This window comes from Heterocephalus glaber, unplaced genomic scaffold (assembly GCF_053883595.1).
Source record: "Heterocephalus glaber isolate CG9 unplaced genomic scaffold, H.glaber_assembly_v1.0 deba00001733, whole genome shotgun sequence".
Classification (NCBI taxonomy): domain Eukaryota; kingdom Metazoa; phylum Chordata; class Mammalia; order Rodentia; family Bathyergidae; genus Heterocephalus; species Heterocephalus glaber.
Window position 1 is genome coordinate 17,996,999 of NW_028258444.1, and position 17,660 is coordinate 18,014,658.

At 40.8% G+C, this 17,660-nt stretch overlaps 1 protein-coding gene across 1 annotated transcript; it reads left to right on the forward strand.

Annotated features, from left to right (window-relative positions):
- The first annotated feature begins 6,274 nt into the window (after window positions 1-6,274).
- On the forward strand, window positions 6,275-17,598 carry Spmip11 (sperm microtubule inner protein 11). Its single transcript, XM_087199963.1, has 5 exons — window positions 6,275-6,281; window positions 9,360-9,542; window positions 15,562-15,684; window positions 16,507-16,651; window positions 17,069-17,598. The coding sequence occupies exons 1-5, from the start codon at window positions 6,275-6,277 to the stop codon at window positions 17,115-17,117; spliced, it is 507 nt and encodes a 168-aa protein (XP_087056089.1). The 3' UTR covers window positions 17,118-17,598.
- The last annotated feature ends 62 nt before the right edge of the window (window positions 17,599-17,660 follow it).

Sequence of the window (17,660 nt, forward strand, 5' to 3'; positions counted from 1 at the left end):
AATATTTAGATCTTTGATCCATTATGATTTTAGTTTAGTGCAGGCTGAAAGATATTGGTCTAGTTTTAATCTTTGGCATGTGGAAAGCCAGTTCTTCCAGCACCATTTATTAAAGAGACTATCTTTATTCAGTGAAGGTGTTTGGCTTTTTTGTCAAAGATAAGGTGGCTGAGTATGTCTGGAGTTGTTTCCATGTCTTCTATTCTGTTCCATTGATCCTCAGGCTTTTTTTTTTTTTTTTGCGCCAGTGCCATGGGTTTTTAATCACAGTAGCTTTGTAGTATAATTTCAAGTTGGGCATTATGATACCTCCTGCCTTGCCTTTGTTGCCCAGGATTGCTTTTGCTATTCTAAGTCTCTTCTGGTTCTAAATGAATATTAGGATAGTTTTCCTAATTCTATGAGACATGGTATTGGAATTTTGATCAAGATTGCATTCAATCCGTGTAACAATTTTGGAAGTATGACTATTTTGGTTCTTCCTGTCCAAGACAAGGGATATCTTTCCATTTTCTCATATCCTCTTTGATCTCCTTTTTCAGAATACTGTAGTTTTTCCATGTAAAGGTCTTTTACTTCCTTCATTAGATTGATTCTGAGGTATTTCATTTTATTGGATGCTATTTTCAAAGATGTGGTTTTCCTAATTTCTCTCTCAGTGAGTTTATTTGTGTACAGAAATGCTATTGATTTTTGAGTGTTGACTTTGTATCCAGCTACGCTACTGAATTTGGTTATTAAATCCATAAGTCTTTTGGTAGTTTATGGGGTCTCCAATGTAGAGTATCATGTCATCCATAAATAATGATAATTTAACTTCTTCCTTTCCTACCCTGTTTCCTTTTATTTCTTTCTCTTGTCTAATTGCTCTGGCTAATGTTTGCAGAACTGTATTGAGTAAGAGTCGTGACAGTGGACTTTCTTGTCCTGTTCTTGATTTTAGAGTGAAAGCTTTCAGTTTTTGTCCATTTAGTATGATATTGGCTGTTGGTTTGTTATAGATGGCTTTTATCAGATTTAGATAAAGACCATCTAGGGCCAGGGATTTAGCTCAGTGGTACCATGCCGGCCTCACAAGTAAAGGTCCTGAGTTGGATTCCTGGTACCAAAAAAACACCCCATCTCCTCCAATTTTCAGTAGAGTTTTTTTTTATCATGAATGGATGTTGAACTTTGTCAAATGCTTTTTCTGTGTCTGTTGAGATGATCGCGTTTTTTGTCCTTGGTTCTGTTCATGTAATGTATTACATTTATTGACTTGCATATGTTGAATCCTACTTGGTCATGGTGTATAATCTTCTTGATGATTTGCTGCATTCTGTTTGCCAGTATCTTACTGCGGACTTTTGTGTCTAGGTTCATTAGGGATATTGGCCTATAGTTATCTTTTTTGGTTGAATCCTCTCATTTTGGTATCAGGGTAATGCTTGCTTCCAGGAATGAATTTGGAATATTGCTTCTGTTTCAATTTCATTAAAGAGTTTGAGAAGTAGCGGCATTAGGTCTTCTCTAAATTTCTTGTAGAATTCAGCAGTAAAGGGGCCAGGGATTTAGTTCAGTGGTTCTGCCACCTGCCTCTCAAGGGCAAGGTCCCAAGTTCGATCCCCGGTACTGAAAAAGAATTCAGCAGTGAAACCATCAGAACCTGGGCTTTTCTTTGTTGGTAAGTTTTTAATTACACTGATATTTCTGGGGATGTAACTCAGTGGCACTGCGCCTGCCTCACAAACCCAAGGTCCTGAGTTCAGTCCCCAGTACCAGAAAAAAGAGTTTGATTGAAACTCTCATTGACTGATATTGGGTTATTTAGAATTTTTACATCTTCTTGATTCAGCTTTGGTAATTTCTATGTATCTAGGATTCTGCCCGCTTCTATGTTTTCCATCTTGTTAGAATACAGGTTCTCGAAGTAGGTATTGATGATATTCTGGATTTCTGCAGGATCTGTTGTGATTTCAACTTTTTCATTCCTAATTCCATAGATTTGAAACTTTTCTTTCCTTTTTTTTAATAAAGTTGGCTAGGGGCCAGGGATTTAGCTCAGTGGTTCCGCTGCCTGTCTCCCAAGCAGAAGGACCCAAGTTTGATCCCCGGTACCAAAAAAAAAAAATTTTTTTTAAATAAAGTTGGCTAAGGGTTCCTCAATTTTAATCTTTCAAAGAACCAAGTCTGAGATTTATTGATTCTTTGTATTTTTTTTTAGTCTCCACTGGATTAATTTCTGTTCTAATCTTTACAATTTCCTACCTCATACGAGCTTTGGGCTTGACTTGGTCTTTTTCTAGAAGCTCGAAGTTCTTTATTTGAGCTCACTCGGTTTTTCTGATATGGGAATTCATCACTATACATTTCCCTTGTCTGATTGCTTTCATTGTGTCCCTTAAGTTTCAGTATATTGTACTGGCATTATCATTTAATTGTAGAAACTATCTACTTTCTTCTGAGACTCATTGGTTGTTCAGGAAGGTGTTTTTTCATTTCCACATTTATGAAGTTCTTGTGGCTTCCTGTGGTTTCAATTTCATTGCACTAGGTTCTGATAAGATGTATGAGATAATTTCAATTCATTTGCATTTACTTAAGTATGTTCTGTGAGCTACCTATTACAAATTGTGGTGCTATAAACATGGGTGTGCATATATTGCTGTGGTATGATGCTTTTCATACTTTTGAGAAGATACCAAGAAGGGGAATACTTTAGTGGAACCTTTAGTTTTGAGGAATCAATTAGTTTTCATTTGATTTCTTATGTCTGTTAATATTTGTTTTATGCTGGGGATTTAGCTCAGTGGTGCTGCACCTACCTCACAAGCACAAGGTCCTGAGTTCGATCCCCAGTACTGAAAAAATATATTTATATATGTGCTGCTGAAGCGAGCACGTACATATATTTGTTTTATATAGTTGGGTGCGCTGGTATTTGGTCCATATATATTTATGATTGTTATCTCTTCCTCTTGGATTGTTCCCTTTTTTTTTTTGCAATACTGGGGATTGAACTCCGGACCTCAGGACCTTGAGCTTGCAAGGCAGGTGCGGTACCCCTGACCTAAATCCCCTGCCCCTTGGAGTGTTCCCTTTACAAGGATGTAGTGACCTTTGTCTCTCTTAATCAGTCTTGGCTTGAAATACATTTTGTCTGGAAATAGAATAGCTACCCCTGCTTTTTTCTGGCTTCCTGTCGCATAGACTATTTTTTCTATCCTTTAACTTTCAGTCTATGAATTTCTATTTTAATAGAACAGAACAACAAAAAAACTAGAAACAATGTTCACACTTATATAAAAACAAGAACAAACAACCAAGAAAATAGAAAACAAAGCAAAACAAAAACAAGAAATGGAAAAAAAAAAAAGAGAAAAAATTTCACTTCAAGGCATGTCTCTGCTATCACTGGTAGACAAATTGGGTACCCAGAGCCCAGATCTGTGTTGATGAGTCCCAACATCCCAGTTATATATTTATGGCAGCATAGTGAATAATCCCAGCAAGTCTGCACCTTTAGTTCTGAAGCTCAGGCTGGTTTCTGGATGTGAGGCTGGAACCCAATTTGTTCAGCCTGCCACACTTCATGTGTCTCCTGCGGGTTTGAACTCAGCTCCCTGACAGCTTGAACTTGGCTCTTTGACCTTCTGCTGATGTAAATTCAGTTCCACCTTACCCTGATGGAGCCAGCCTGAAGCTGCTCTGAGTTCTGAGCTCAACTGAGCTCAAGAGCCCTCTCAAGATGGCTACTGGGCAATTGCCCTCTCTTGGAGGGTGTCTGAACCTGAATAACTCACCAGCCACTGCAGTCTGCTGCATCCACTGCTCTGTTCGACTGGTGTGTTTCTCCATGGAGGCCTTCGGGGTCACTGTGCATCTGCAGGTTTGAGCCATCCTTCCCACACAGTGAGTCAAGGCTCAGGGAGAAAGCACCGCTTGCCACCTCCTTCTTCTTCCTTGAAGTCTCTCTCCTCACTCTCCCCATGGGCTTCAATTCTCACTTCAAATCCTTGCTGGGTTTCAGGGACCCACTTCACTTCTTCCTCTCTTCCTCATATTGCTACATTCCAGTGACTGGACACCAAATCTCAGAGAGGCTATTTCTCTGCTATTCACCACTCCGCCATTTTCCCAGAAGTCAAATATCCTATTCTTCATCAAATTTTAACCCACTAGTTTTTTGTTGTTGTTGTTGTTGTTGTCGTTGTTTTGTACCCGTGATCGAACTCGGGACCTTCCACTTTTGAGGCAGGTGGCAGCACCACTGAGCTAAATCCCCAGCCTTACCCACTAGTTTTAGCATCCCTTAAGGGTTTTGTATATATTGGTTATTTTTATGATGCTGCCAAGTGGTGATTTTCTAACTCCAATCCATTTTAACTCAGAGTTTATATCAGTCTTTAAATGACTCATCTTTATTGAATTTTTCCAAAATATTCAACTTAGTTTTTATAGAAACCATTACTCTTTTTCCACACATATTTTATTAGTTTAAATAATATTTCACAAAATTACAAAATTGGTTTCACTAAGTTAAACCAGAATAAACTGGGAAGAAAAAATAACAGCAGACTTAGTTAAGCATGCAATTCAACTGTAAGAGGAGAGTGTGCAGGTATACTAGAAATAACTCTCACCAGCAGTGAGAGTGTTACAGGCACGCTTAAAATGTCTTCAGAGGAAATGGAGACCATACATTAATTCTGCAAGCCTAGTAAAGGCAAAATTTTTAAGAAGAACTTCTGCTATATGTAATTTTGAGATGTTCGTATTTAATTTTCAATACATCAAGAAGCTAGGTCATCTTAATTACTAATAAAAATTTAAATGCCTTGTTCTGGACCAAGATAGAGACTCTTAAATATTTACCAAATTCAATATGTGAATCAGGAGGCACAGTAGAGGAAAATGACAGATACAGTTTAGACTTTTAGCATTTCTTGAAATATCACCCAAAGATAATGGTACATGACAAAAATTGACAAGCTATCCTAAAATTTAAATGGAAGGAAGGAAGAACAGCCAAGGTAATCTTTTTTTTTTTTTTTCGGTACCGTGGATCGAACTCAGGACCTTGCACTTGTGAGGCAGGTGGCGGCACCACTGAGCTAAATCCCTGGCCCTAGCCAAGGCAATCTTGATCAAAGACAATTCTCAGTTTAAAATATTCTACAAAGATATAGTAATCAAGACAGTATGATACTGGTATAAGAATTGATATATGAGCCAGGCATGGTAGTGCACACTTATAGTGCACACTGGGAGGCTGAGGCAGGAGGGTCCTAAATTCAAGCCCAGCCTGGGCAATCCAGCAATTTAGGAAGACCCTGTCTCAAAAATAAGAAAGAAAAAAGACTGGGGATACAGTTCAGTGCAAAGGCCCTAGGTTCAATCTCTTGTTACTCCAAAAGCAAAAAATTGACTTATAGACCAATGAAATAGAATTCAGAGTCCAAAAACATGGGTGGAAGAGAATGGAAAGGGGAAGTAAAAAGAATTAAGATGTCTTATGTTCATGTACTGACTCCTCAAAATGAGTGTAATCATTATGTACTACAAAAGGTACTAAAATTTTTTAATTTAATAACCCATTATGCTTATGGTCAATTGATATTCAGTGCATGTGCTTTCCAAAAGAATTCCATGAGGAAAGAATAGATTTTTCAATAAATGGTACTGGAAAAACTAAATATTCACATGCAAAAGAATGAAATTGGACCTGTATATATCATATGCAAAAAATTAAATCAAAATGGATTATAGATATAAATGTAAAACTAAAACTTTGAAATTCTTAGAAGAAAGCATAGAAATTAATTTTTATAACCTTAGGATAGGTATTTTAGATGTGACACTAAAAACACAAATGATAAAAGAAAAAATAAATTGTACTTCATCAAAAGTAAAGCCTTTTTAAAATGTTTATATTACAAGAAAAACTTAAATAAATATAAGCCCTCATTAAATCAATAGTGAAAGGAAATGAAATTTGTTGAATAGTTTTTTGGGTTTTTTTGGTACTGGGGATTGAACTCGGGTCCTTGTGCTTGCGCAGCAGGTGGCAAAACCACTGAGCTAAATCCCTGGCCCTGTTGAATAGTTTTTGAGACAGGGTTTCATTATATAGCCCTGGCTGCTCTTGAACTCTCATTTCTCCTGCCTCAGACTCCAGAGTGCTAGGATTACAGGCATTGCCACCACACCCTACTGTTGAACAGTTCCACAAGGGGGAAAAGAAAAGGCTCTAGCAGGCACAGTGGTGCATGTGTGTAATCTCTGCTCTGCTACTATGGAGGGTGAGGCATGAGAGTGGCAAACTGGAGCCCAGTCTGGGCAACTTAGCAAGATTGTGTCTCAGGAAAAAAATTCACACACACAAACACACACACACACAAACCACACATACTGGCCTGACTAGCATGTATGAGCCCTTGGATTCAATCCCTAGTACACCAAAAGGAAAAAAATAAAGTTGGCAGAGCTCAGGGAAATGTTGTCAAAAAAATTTTTTTTTGTACTGGGGATCGAATTCAGGACCTTGAGCTTGCCAGGCAGATGCTATGCCACTAAGCTAAACCCCCGGCCCTTTTCAAATTTTTAAGATACAAATAATTCCATTCTTAAAAGTGGGGAAGGGGCTGGGGATTCAGCTCAGTGGTTCCGCCATCTGCCTTGCAAGCATAAGGACCTGAGTTCAATCCCCGGTACCAAAAAAAAAAGTGGGGAAAACAGTAAAAATAATTAATTTTATAATACCACAACAAAACTGACAAAATAATATAAAAATAAGAATACAAAAGAAGCCATAAACTGATATAAATATAAATTAACAAATCCAACTAGCAGATAAAATTTAAGAATATACTGAAGACAATCATCTATAATCAGTAGGGCTTATTCCAGGAATACAATGATGATTTAATATTAAAGACCACATTAATATAATACATCACACTGTATGTCTAATATACATATATACAACCTCTGAATAGAAACTAAAAACATAATTGCTTTTTATTTTTTTCCATTACTAGGGATTGAACCCAGGGGTTCACACACACTAGACAAGGACTCTACCACTGAGCCACATCTCCACCCGTTTTTTGTTTTGTTTTGTTTTTTGAGACAAGGTCTCATTTTGTAGTTCAGGCTGGCCCTGAACTCACTATATAGCCCAGGCTGGCCTCAAACTTGCAGTGATGATACTCCTGCCTCAGCCTCCTGAGGGCTGGGATTACAGGTGTGTACCACTGTGCCCAGCTTCCACCCCTTTTTAATTTTATTTTGAGACAGAATCTGACCAAGTTGTCTAGGCTGACCTTGAATTTAAGATTCTTCTGTTTCAGCCTCCTGAGTAGCATGAATTAAAGGCATGTGCCACCATGCCTGGCTCAGAGTTGGTTTTTTTTGTTTTTTGGGTTTTTTGGTACCAGGAGTCGAACTCAGGTCCTTGTGCTTGCAAGGCAGGCGGCAGAACCACTGAGCTAAATCCCTGGCCCCACAGTTGGTATTTTTTAAAAACATTTTGTTTTCCTTTCTATACAAGAATTTGTTTGGGAAATTCACAAAAAGTACAGGGAGATTATAAATAAAATACAGCACTTTTTGGCTCCTAGAAAACCTGCATCCACTTTGCTTACATCTCCTTTTCTCATCCCAATTTTTTATTTAAGAGGTCTTGCTATGTAGTTCAAGCTGGCCTTGAACTCACTATGTAGCCCATGCTGGCCTTGAATTCATAGTAGTCCTCCTTCCTCAGCCTCCAGAGTACTGGGATTATAAGCATGCGCTACCATACTTGGCTTGTCATCTTAATTTTTATGTGTATAAAATTCAGGGAACCCACAGTTCCTGATGTATTACTCATCCTTAGTTCTACAAGCCACCATTTTTTTTTTTTTTTTTTTGGAGACAGGGTCTCTCTATGTAGTTCAGGCTGCCCTTGAACTCATGGAAATCCTCCTGCCTCAGCCTCCCAAATTCTGGGATTATAGGCATGCACCACCACATCTGGCCAAGCCAAACAATTTTGAAGGACTCTCATTTGTAATCTACTCTTTCTCCAGAATGATTCTTTGGTCCTTAATTTCTGTCTAGCTGATTTCACCTTGTGAATTTCCCCCATTATCTACATTTTTACTTTCTGCTATTTATCTGCCATCAACCTAAAATATTAAATAGAAATTTCCAAAAATAAACAACTCATATATTTTAAATTGTGCACTGTTATGAGTAGCATCATGAAATCTTGCACTGTCCTGCCTGAGACATGAGTAATCTCTTTTTCCAGCACACCTTTGCCATATATACTACTTACCTGTTGGCTACTTAGTATCAGTCTTGGTTATCAGATATGCTATCAAGTGTCCCAGTGCTTGTGTTCAAGTAATTCTTACATAGTAGCCTAATGCTACTTCACAATGTCTGTGTCATCTACCTCACTTCATTTCATCATGCAGGCATTATGTCATCATTTCACATCATCACAAGAAGAAGAGTAAGTATAGTACAAAAAGATATTTTGAGAGACAGACCAAATTCACATAACTTTCATCACAAAATCTTTGTTACTGATGTTGTTGCTGTTTTGAGATAAGGTCTCTTTATATAGTTGAGGCTGGCCTTGAACTCTGTGTAGCCCAGGCTGGCCTCAAACTCGTGGCAATCTTTCTGGCTCAGCCTCTCAAGTGCGGGGATTACAGGCATGTGCCACCATGCCTGGCTCATTATAAAATCTTATAACTGTACTATTTTATTATTAGTTATTGTTAATTTCCTACTGTGCCTCATTTATAAATTAAACTTTATTATAGGTATTTATGTGTCGGAAAAAGCATGGCATATATAGGGTTAGGAACTGCATAGTTTCAGTATTCACAGAGGATCTTAGAACATATTCCTCACAGATAAGCCAGACTACTGTACATTCTTTAAAGACACTTGACACTTTCCTGTCCACTGGCTCTAGCATTTCAATCTGTTCCCATGCCTAAATCTTATCTGGCTCTCAAGAGGAGCCTTTAGCAGCAACTATAAAAATTAATCTATTAATATTCACCCTTTTCACCCTAAACACTCTTACTGTCATATTTTTAAGTCATTCACAATTTTTCTTTAAAAGATAGGTTTTATTCTCCTAGTAGGTGTGAGTGTATCAACATTTAACTAAAAAGGGCCCACTCAAGCTTTTCTTACTACAGTCATAAGGAAAACTCTGAGGTGAGTCAACACGTGTAATCAAACATTCTGCCAATCCCTGCCTCCTTCCTTCCTTTCTCTCCTGCTACTAAACCAAAATAGAAGAATCACTGAGGAAAATAGGGTGTGGGGTGCATACTTTGTTCTATCCTCAACTTCAGAAATTCCTTTTTGAGGCAGGTCTGCAGATGTCGTACCAAGGTCGAGAGCTGCTCAGAACACACGAATCAGCCCGAGCCCCGGCAGGAATCCACTGGACACACCCCCACCCCCGCTTCTCTGGCCTCTTTTCTGTACAGCCACCTGGTTCCACACTACAAAGACACAGAGGACACCGGACCACCAGACCACTGTACTGGGTAAGTTGGAGTCATCTTCACCTCCCATCAGGACCGGGACTATCTTCGGGGGAAGGGCAACTGGAACCTGCAATACAACTCTGCAGAGTTCAACCCTGCAGGAGGACAGGGAGCTCAACTTGGGACTTGCAGCCAGAAATCTGCCTGAATCTCAAGGGTCTGCGACTGGCTTGCTGAGACTCACTGACTTCTATCTGCACACTGCTACCAACTTTATCTAGTGTGACAGCATCGACATACCCTGAAAGAGGCCCTTCATCTTCATTATTATTCTTTATTCCCAAAATTAGTATTATTAGTTTGGTTTTTTTCTCTTTTCTTTTCTTTTGCTCCTCTTATCTTTAATTTTTTTCCCACTCTTTGCAAATATTTTTCTCTCCTTTCTTTTCTTTTCTTTTTTCTTCTTTCTTTTCTCTTTCCTTTCCCTCTCTCTTACACTCACTCTCTTGCTCTCCCACATTGTTCATCTTCCCTTTTTGTACCTATTTTGGTCCTCAGTCAGAGTTCTTCTTTATTTTCCCATTATTCTCTTTTTCCTTCTCACCTGTGTCCTCTGGCCACACTGCTAACCTTCCCTATCCTTCTTCCCTTCTGTCTCTCCCTCCCCAACCCCTTCTAACTCCCCATCCCAAAGGGTAAAGTTGTTATATTGAAGAGTTTATTCACTATATGTTGGGTTGGTCCTCGATCTTGATTTAATTCACACAGCTAAAGGTGATAGATTAATAACTACCACAAAATGTCATTTTCAAAGATGTACTTGATGCAATGGTGTTGCTGATTTTACCACTTGGGCTAAGGTGTTGTTATTGATCTAGTCAATGAACCTTCCTAGTATATGGAAAATGAGATAGCCTTAGAGTCATTAGAGACTCAAAACTTAAAGACCAGCTATACCTGGAAGACACGTCTGAGAAGCAATCATTCCAGAAGGGTTCTAATTACAAGCAACAAAGATACCTACAATAAGCAATTTCAAACTATCAACCCAGGAGTTAAACCAAGGACGGTACCAAAAACAAAAATGAGAAGACATTTAAGCAAGGCACAAACTCAGACTTCACCCCACCAAGGGTAAATCCTGGGGGAAATGAGATGGAAAAGTCCCATAACCAACCACCTGGATACCCTGAACTGATAGCACAGGAGGTAACAAAACAGATGAATGAGGCTCTAGAAAAATTCAAAGCAGAAATGATCTCCGAGATAAATACAGAGATGGTGAGCAGAGTGAAAGACATGATTAGAGGATCTAGAACAGAAACAGATAAAAAAATAGATGAGCTCAGAAACATGCTGGAAGCCATGAATACCCAGCACAAGAAAGAAATGGAGGGCCGGGGATTTCGCTCAGTGGTTTCGCCGCCTGCTGTGAAAGTGCAAGGACCCGAGTTCAATCCCCGGTACCAAAAAAAGAGAAAGAAATGGAAACCATGATCGCCCAACATAAGAAAAAAAATGGAACCCATGAAACAAATTCAAACAGATATTCAGGAGATCAAAAACTCCCTTGAAAGTATCCACAGCAGATTAAGGGAATCTGAAGATAGAATATCAGATATAGAAGACAGGATCGTGGTTAAAGACCATGAAAATAGAGATTTCTTAAAAATAGTAAGGGACCACAAGAAATCAATCCAACAACTGCTAGACAATGCAAAGAAGAATAACATAAGACTGATAGGAGTCCATGAAAAAACAGGAGAAAGCACAATTGACATAAAAAAACTGTTCACAGAAGTAATAGTAGAAAACTTCCCAGACAGAGGTAGAGAATTGGATATACAAATAAGTGAAGTATATAGAACTCCAACTAGCCATGATCAAAAAAAATCTACATCTAGACATATAACAGTCAAGATCCCAGAAACCTAACAGAAAACAAAATCCTACAGGCAGTTAGAGAAAAGAAACAAATCACCTACAAAAGAAAGCCCATCAGAATCACAGCAGACTTCTCAACACAAACTCTCAAATCAAGGAGAGCCTGGGGTGAAGTATTTCAAGCCCTAAAAGAAAATAACTTCCAACCTAGACTGTTGTATCCTGCAAAATTATCTTTCAAAATCGATGGGGAAATTAGATACTTTCACGACAAAGAACACCTGAGAAATTTCATGAACACCAAATCAGCACTACAAGCAATTCTAAACAATATCCCAGAAAAAAGCAATGAAGGTCACAACTCCATGAGGCCCAAAAGAGGGAAGCCATCAAGCAAGGTAAGACACTAAAGGGAAAGGGGGAAAAAATAAGAAATAAAAGAGCCAACAAAAGTAAAACAGCATGGGCTGGGGATTTAGCTCAGTGGTTCCATCACTTGCCTTGCAAGCGCAAGGGCTGGAGTTCGATCCCCAGTACCAAAAAAAAAAAAGTAAAACAGCATGACAAGGATAAATCAATATCTATCAATTATAACCCTCAATGTTAATGGCCTCAATTCACCAATCAAAATAAATAGACTGGCAGAATGGATTAAAAAGGAAAATGCAGCAATATGCTGTATACAAGAAACACACCTAACTCAAAAAGAAACTCATAGACTGAAAGTAAAAGGATGGAAAACAGTTCTCCACATGACAAGAACCCAGAAAAAAGCAGGGGTAGCAATCTTATTTGCAGACAAAGTAGATTTCAAACCAAAACTAATTAAGAGAGACAAAGATGGTCACTACATCCTTGTGAAGGGAACAGTCCAAGAGGAAGAGATGACAATCCTAAATATCTATGCACCCAATACAAATGCCCCCAACTATACAAAACAAACGTTAATAGACATGAAAAACCAAATAAACCCTAACACAATTGTAGTGGGAGACCTCAGTACCCCACTATCACAAATAGACAGATCATCTAGAAATTCCTTTTTATCAGCTACCCAAAGGTGTTCAGTTTGAAGGGGCTAACTCACACCTAAGCAAATTCACAGTGCCTCAGTTTCCTCAGCTGTAAATGGAGAGAATGTCTTTTGTTGTGGAGATTAAATAATGTATGTCATACACCCAAGACCTATCATAAAACTGTACAAGAGATGACTAGAGGAAAAGTCATAAAGTATATAAAAGTTAACTACTTACATATGGAACATATACCTTTCCTACGACTGGGTTATCTTTGCCCACTGCTTAAGATATACTGACCAGGATAGCATGCCTGAAAAGCAGTATTTTTAGCCATCAGTTTCCTGGAGCAGAAAATGCTAGCTAGCTCACTCTAGGTCCTGAGAGACAGCTACAGCTCCCCTCGCAGGCACTCCCCCAACCAATAACTAGATTACATCCATTGGTTAGCAGATTGCTGTCCGTCCCAGACTCACCTTTCCTAGCCCTAATATGAGCTGCTCTGCAGGGTCAGCCCAGCTTCCAGTGTTTGTTCAGGACCTTATGGCCTGGTCTCTTGAGTCCTAGCCTTCCCTTCTGACCTGTCCAGAGGAGCACATTCTTATATCTCTGCCTCTTCCTTTGCTAAATCTGACTACTGCCTGCTTTGAGCTCTGCTCTCCTCTCCACTGTAGGCTTCACACCCACACACTCCTCCTGGTCCAGGAGTGTCATGATTTTAATTTTTTTTTTTTTTTTGTACCAGAGATCGAACTTGAGCTTGCAAGGCAGGTGCCAAAACACTGAGCTAAAGCCCAGGCTCTTGATTTTAATTTTAGACTAATTTCCTCTTATCTGGTCCTTTGCTGGGACAACTCCCTTACCTTGTTATCTGAAGACTCTAGGTCAGGCTGGATCTTACCGTACCTAACACAAGTCCAGGTGCTCGGGTATTCGGGACATTGCTCGCTGATAGGAGTGTCTCAGGTTAATGGATGGTGATGGGTTGTGGGGAGGAGAGATTATGCTGTTTTGGGGGGGTGTTTTTTTGTTTTGTTTTTGCTGGTTCTTGAGACAGGTGACCCCTTCCTGCCAGATACACTCCAGTGACTGCTCTGTAGCCATACACACCCCGACATCCATGCCTTGTACATCCAAAGGGCTTTGATCCAGTTTCCTTCACTGCTAGTTACCCTTATCATTCTTTCCAGAGCTACAAGTCCTCAGAGCTGCTCTCACTTCCAGTTCTAAATGAATTTTTTTTCAAAGAAAGGCTAAACCTGGAGACTTTGGTAAAAGCTGAACATCTATCTCCTATGTTCTCATTTTCTGGTCCTGATTGTAATTCTGATTTTGATCCCGTCAGAGGAAGCAAAAGATGGTTTCCCAAACTTGGCTGGGATGTCTTCTCATTCTCCTAGTTCTCCTAGCCCCTCGGTGCTGCCTAGTTGGTGACTCACTTGTTAGATGGCCGGAGATGCCACTTGTAGACTCCAGCAGAGGGCACTGAAGTTCTGGCTTTTCAAACAGGAGCGTGAATGACACCATTCAGCACAGATAAGAACTGGCCAGAGCTTGAGCCCCTCGGCCTTTCCAAATGGCTAGACTTACTGCAGTACTGAAGCTACAGAATTGTATCTTGGAAACAACCTGTACTGTCTTGTAACTGCTACAGACCACCATGCTCTATCTCTGTGAAACTAGAGTGGAAAATATTCATGCTATTCATAGCCATTCTCCCAAAGCCTAGGGAATGGGCTCCAAGGAGGTGACTATGACTGTAGGCAGCAGACTAGCCACTTTTTCCCAAGAGGCCCAGCCTTTCCCCAACTAATCTTCCCTCTGGGACTGGTTTAATCCACTCGGAGGGTGACCCACAAGTTCCAGCCCTCCCTGCTCCCACATTTAGCAGAGCTTAGGGAGGCAGTGTTCCACATCTGTATTAATCAGTGGTGTCGTGTCCCCTACTCCACTCTAGGCTGCTCCAGGTGATCAGACATCCGTGACAGGACTCCCAGGCAGCTGTGCACAGGGGAACCCATCCTAGGGCTGGTTCTATTAGTTCAAGTGCTTGGTCTTTCCTGGAAGCCCTGATGAGGTTATTTTAGGAGGTAGTTTACTATGATGGGTAAAAGCGTGGGCTCTAGAGCCAAGCTTCTTGGGTTAATTTAAATTCATGTCTCTGCCACATGCTTGTTATGTGATATTGGGTAAATGACTAAACTTCTCTGTGCCTCTAGCTCCCGTCTGTAAAGTAATAATACAGTTGTGCCAAGCACATTCATTAAGTATTTGCTATTTTTATTGTTATTATCTCTAGAAAATCCATGTATTCCACTTTATATTAGTAGTCTACATTAAGTCCTGCTGCTGTGTCATGCCTCTACTCCTGTGTTCAAAATTCTGAATAAGCATACCACTGAGAAGATTATTTTTGGATACAGAAGCAAAGTAAATGTCCCCAAATGGAAAACATGCCCTAGGGATTGGTCTGGTTCCCTAGGCTCATGCTTCTGTCCACTTCTTCCCAAAGCATTGACAATCTGATATCAGGAAAGACAGTGCAAGGTATCCTTCCAAACACACTTCAGCCAATTTCAGCACATCTTAATGCTCCAGCCAACTTCAGGGAAGGATTAATGGCCAATGTTTGATATCACCTCCTAGACAGGAATCATTTAAAAAATATATACCATAATTTTTTTTCTCAGGTTGACCTTGTATGAATTTCTAGTCAGGGTGGAATTACTCTCCATGTAGCAACATCAACTCTTAAGACAACTGCAAGTAAAGTGTGTTGAATATTATCACCACTATGACCCAAGCATCTGGAATCAAACCTTAATCTAGAAGACTTCTGGGAGGCATTGAGGTGGACACATTCTAAAAATTCTTCAGCCACGGCCGGGGATTTAGCTCAGTGGTTCTGCCGCCTGCCTCGCAAGCACAAGGTCCTGAGTTCAATCCCCGGTACCACAAAAAAAAAAAAGAAAAAGAAAAAGAAAGAAAAATTCTTCAGTCTGAAAACATTGGGGCCAAGCACCTCAGTTCCCTCCCTCCTCTGTCACAGCCATGGTGATTTGATTCCTGAAAATCAGATGTGCTTAGGAGAGGTGTAGCTAGTTGGTGTGGAGATGAGAGAATCAGAAAATCAAATACCCCCATCTGCCAAGTACTCAGAGTAACTGTTCTCATTTCAGACCAGAAGGAACCAGTGCCCACGAGGCTTCCCCCCATTACCTCAGAACATGGGAATTATTCTGTGCACCAGAATAGCCACATGAAGTACCATAAAGCTGTACAGAAGGTGTTATTAAAGACATGTAAGTAAAAAGATGTATTTGTGCTTCTGATGAATGGCTGGGACAGCATGGACCACATGTGGGGGGAGGGGGCTAGGAAGAGAGACAGAGAAGAAGTTGGAGAAAGTAGGCTTGAATGATAAATGAGCACCATAAAATATAAACTGAATCAGATATGGAAGCACAAGATCCAGGTTCTGCCTCTTTTCAGACATCTCACCTTTAGTAAGTCACTTATCCTTATTATCCTGCTTCCTCATTCATTTTATTTTATATTTTTGTGGGGGTTTTTTGTGGGGTTTTTTTGTTTGTTTTTGTTTTTTTGTTTTTGGTACCGGGGATCGAACTTGGGTCCTTGCGCTTGCACAGCAGGCGGCGAAACCACTGAGCTAAATCCCCAGCAGTAGTTAGTTTTTTGAGACAGGGTCTTACGTTGTATGTCAGGCTGAATTTGAACTATGTAGCTCAGGCTGGCCTAGAACTCCTGGCCATCCTTCTGTCTCAGCCTCCCAAGTGCTGGGATCACAGATGTGCACCCCCCCCCACCCCCACCCCCCCCCCGATATCTTGTACATTTTCTATGTGAGTTGACCACATGTTTTTCTACCATCTTAGCACTTGGGAAAGCTCTCCTGGAGATGGGCTTACTAGCAATAGGAAGAATCAAGGCTAATTCATCGGATTATGAAGGGTGTGAGATACTGGAATCCGGAAGTGAAGCAGGGTGTGGTGACCACATTCCTAGGACTTCTCAGTACCTGGTTGGGCCCATTTGGTAGGCTGGGCTGTGAGCAGTGAACCTGAAGGAATTCCAATAACCTGCCCTTTCCCCAACCTATTCAGTCCCCAATCAGGTCTTCAGAGTCCCTCTGACCGATGCTCAGAACTTCAGCTTCTGGTGGTCCCACAATCCAGGAGTACGTCCAGAGGAAACCATGCCATGGATCCAAAGCCCACGCCACTGTCTCATTAAAAGTCCAATGACCAGGTAGAACGGGAGAGGTTAGAGTAGGGAGACCAAGGGAAGTACTCTCCTCTCCCTGAAATCCTTAGACATTGTTTGATCTCCACTCAGAGTAAGGGAACAGAAGGAGAAATTTGGGTATTAGTAAGGAGATTTGGCTCTAGAATCTGGGCAGTGGTAGCGCTCAATGGAGTTAAATATTTGCCTCCACCTTTGTGTTTCACCCTGTGTATATGACTTCTGAGCAGGCACAAATGTCTATGGCATTCCTGTGGGAGGCTGGGGATGTGTCTGCTCCCTTCACTGCCACCTGCCCAACTCTTCAACCACCCTACTTTATTACTACCCCTGCCCAGTCTGCCCTGAGGCAGCCATGGGAGCTATTTTTAAGGATACCTGCCCACCCTCCAGGCTGAATCTGAGACCCTGTCTCCTTTGCAGGTTTATGGATCACTGTATTCTCAACGACAGAACCTTCAATCGATATTGAGGAGGATGTGGTTGCAGATGGACAGATGAGCCATGGAAAGAGTGCAAAGTGGGGAAAGAGGGAGACATGTCCCAGTTCGTATGACTTGCTAATGGCAGGAGCAGATCAAGAAAGCAGAGTAAACAGTTGGACAAGAGGTCACTTGTGTCACTGGGAGATGGGAGATGGAAGATGGAGAGATACTCCAATACCCAGACTGCTGTGACAGCAAGTGTGTGAGCTTACTGAAGAGGCCAGCTATTGGTATGAGATGTTTGGAGGGGCCAGGGCTCTGGAAGGAAAACTGTAGGGGTCTTTATGTGGCCCATGAATGATAAGGGTCAGAGTAACAAATCTGGGAACACACACCCTGGTTCTCACGATGCTAAAGGCCTGGAGAAATCATGTCCTCTGTAGACACTGAGGCTTCACCTTGGCAAGGAGAAACCTACGAGAGGCCCTCAGACCACAGATGAGAGTAGCCCATAGGGCCCTGGGGCAGGAGGTTGACTCCTGCACTAGGCTCTGCCACTTCTGACCCAACCCAGGGCCCAGAACAGCTGC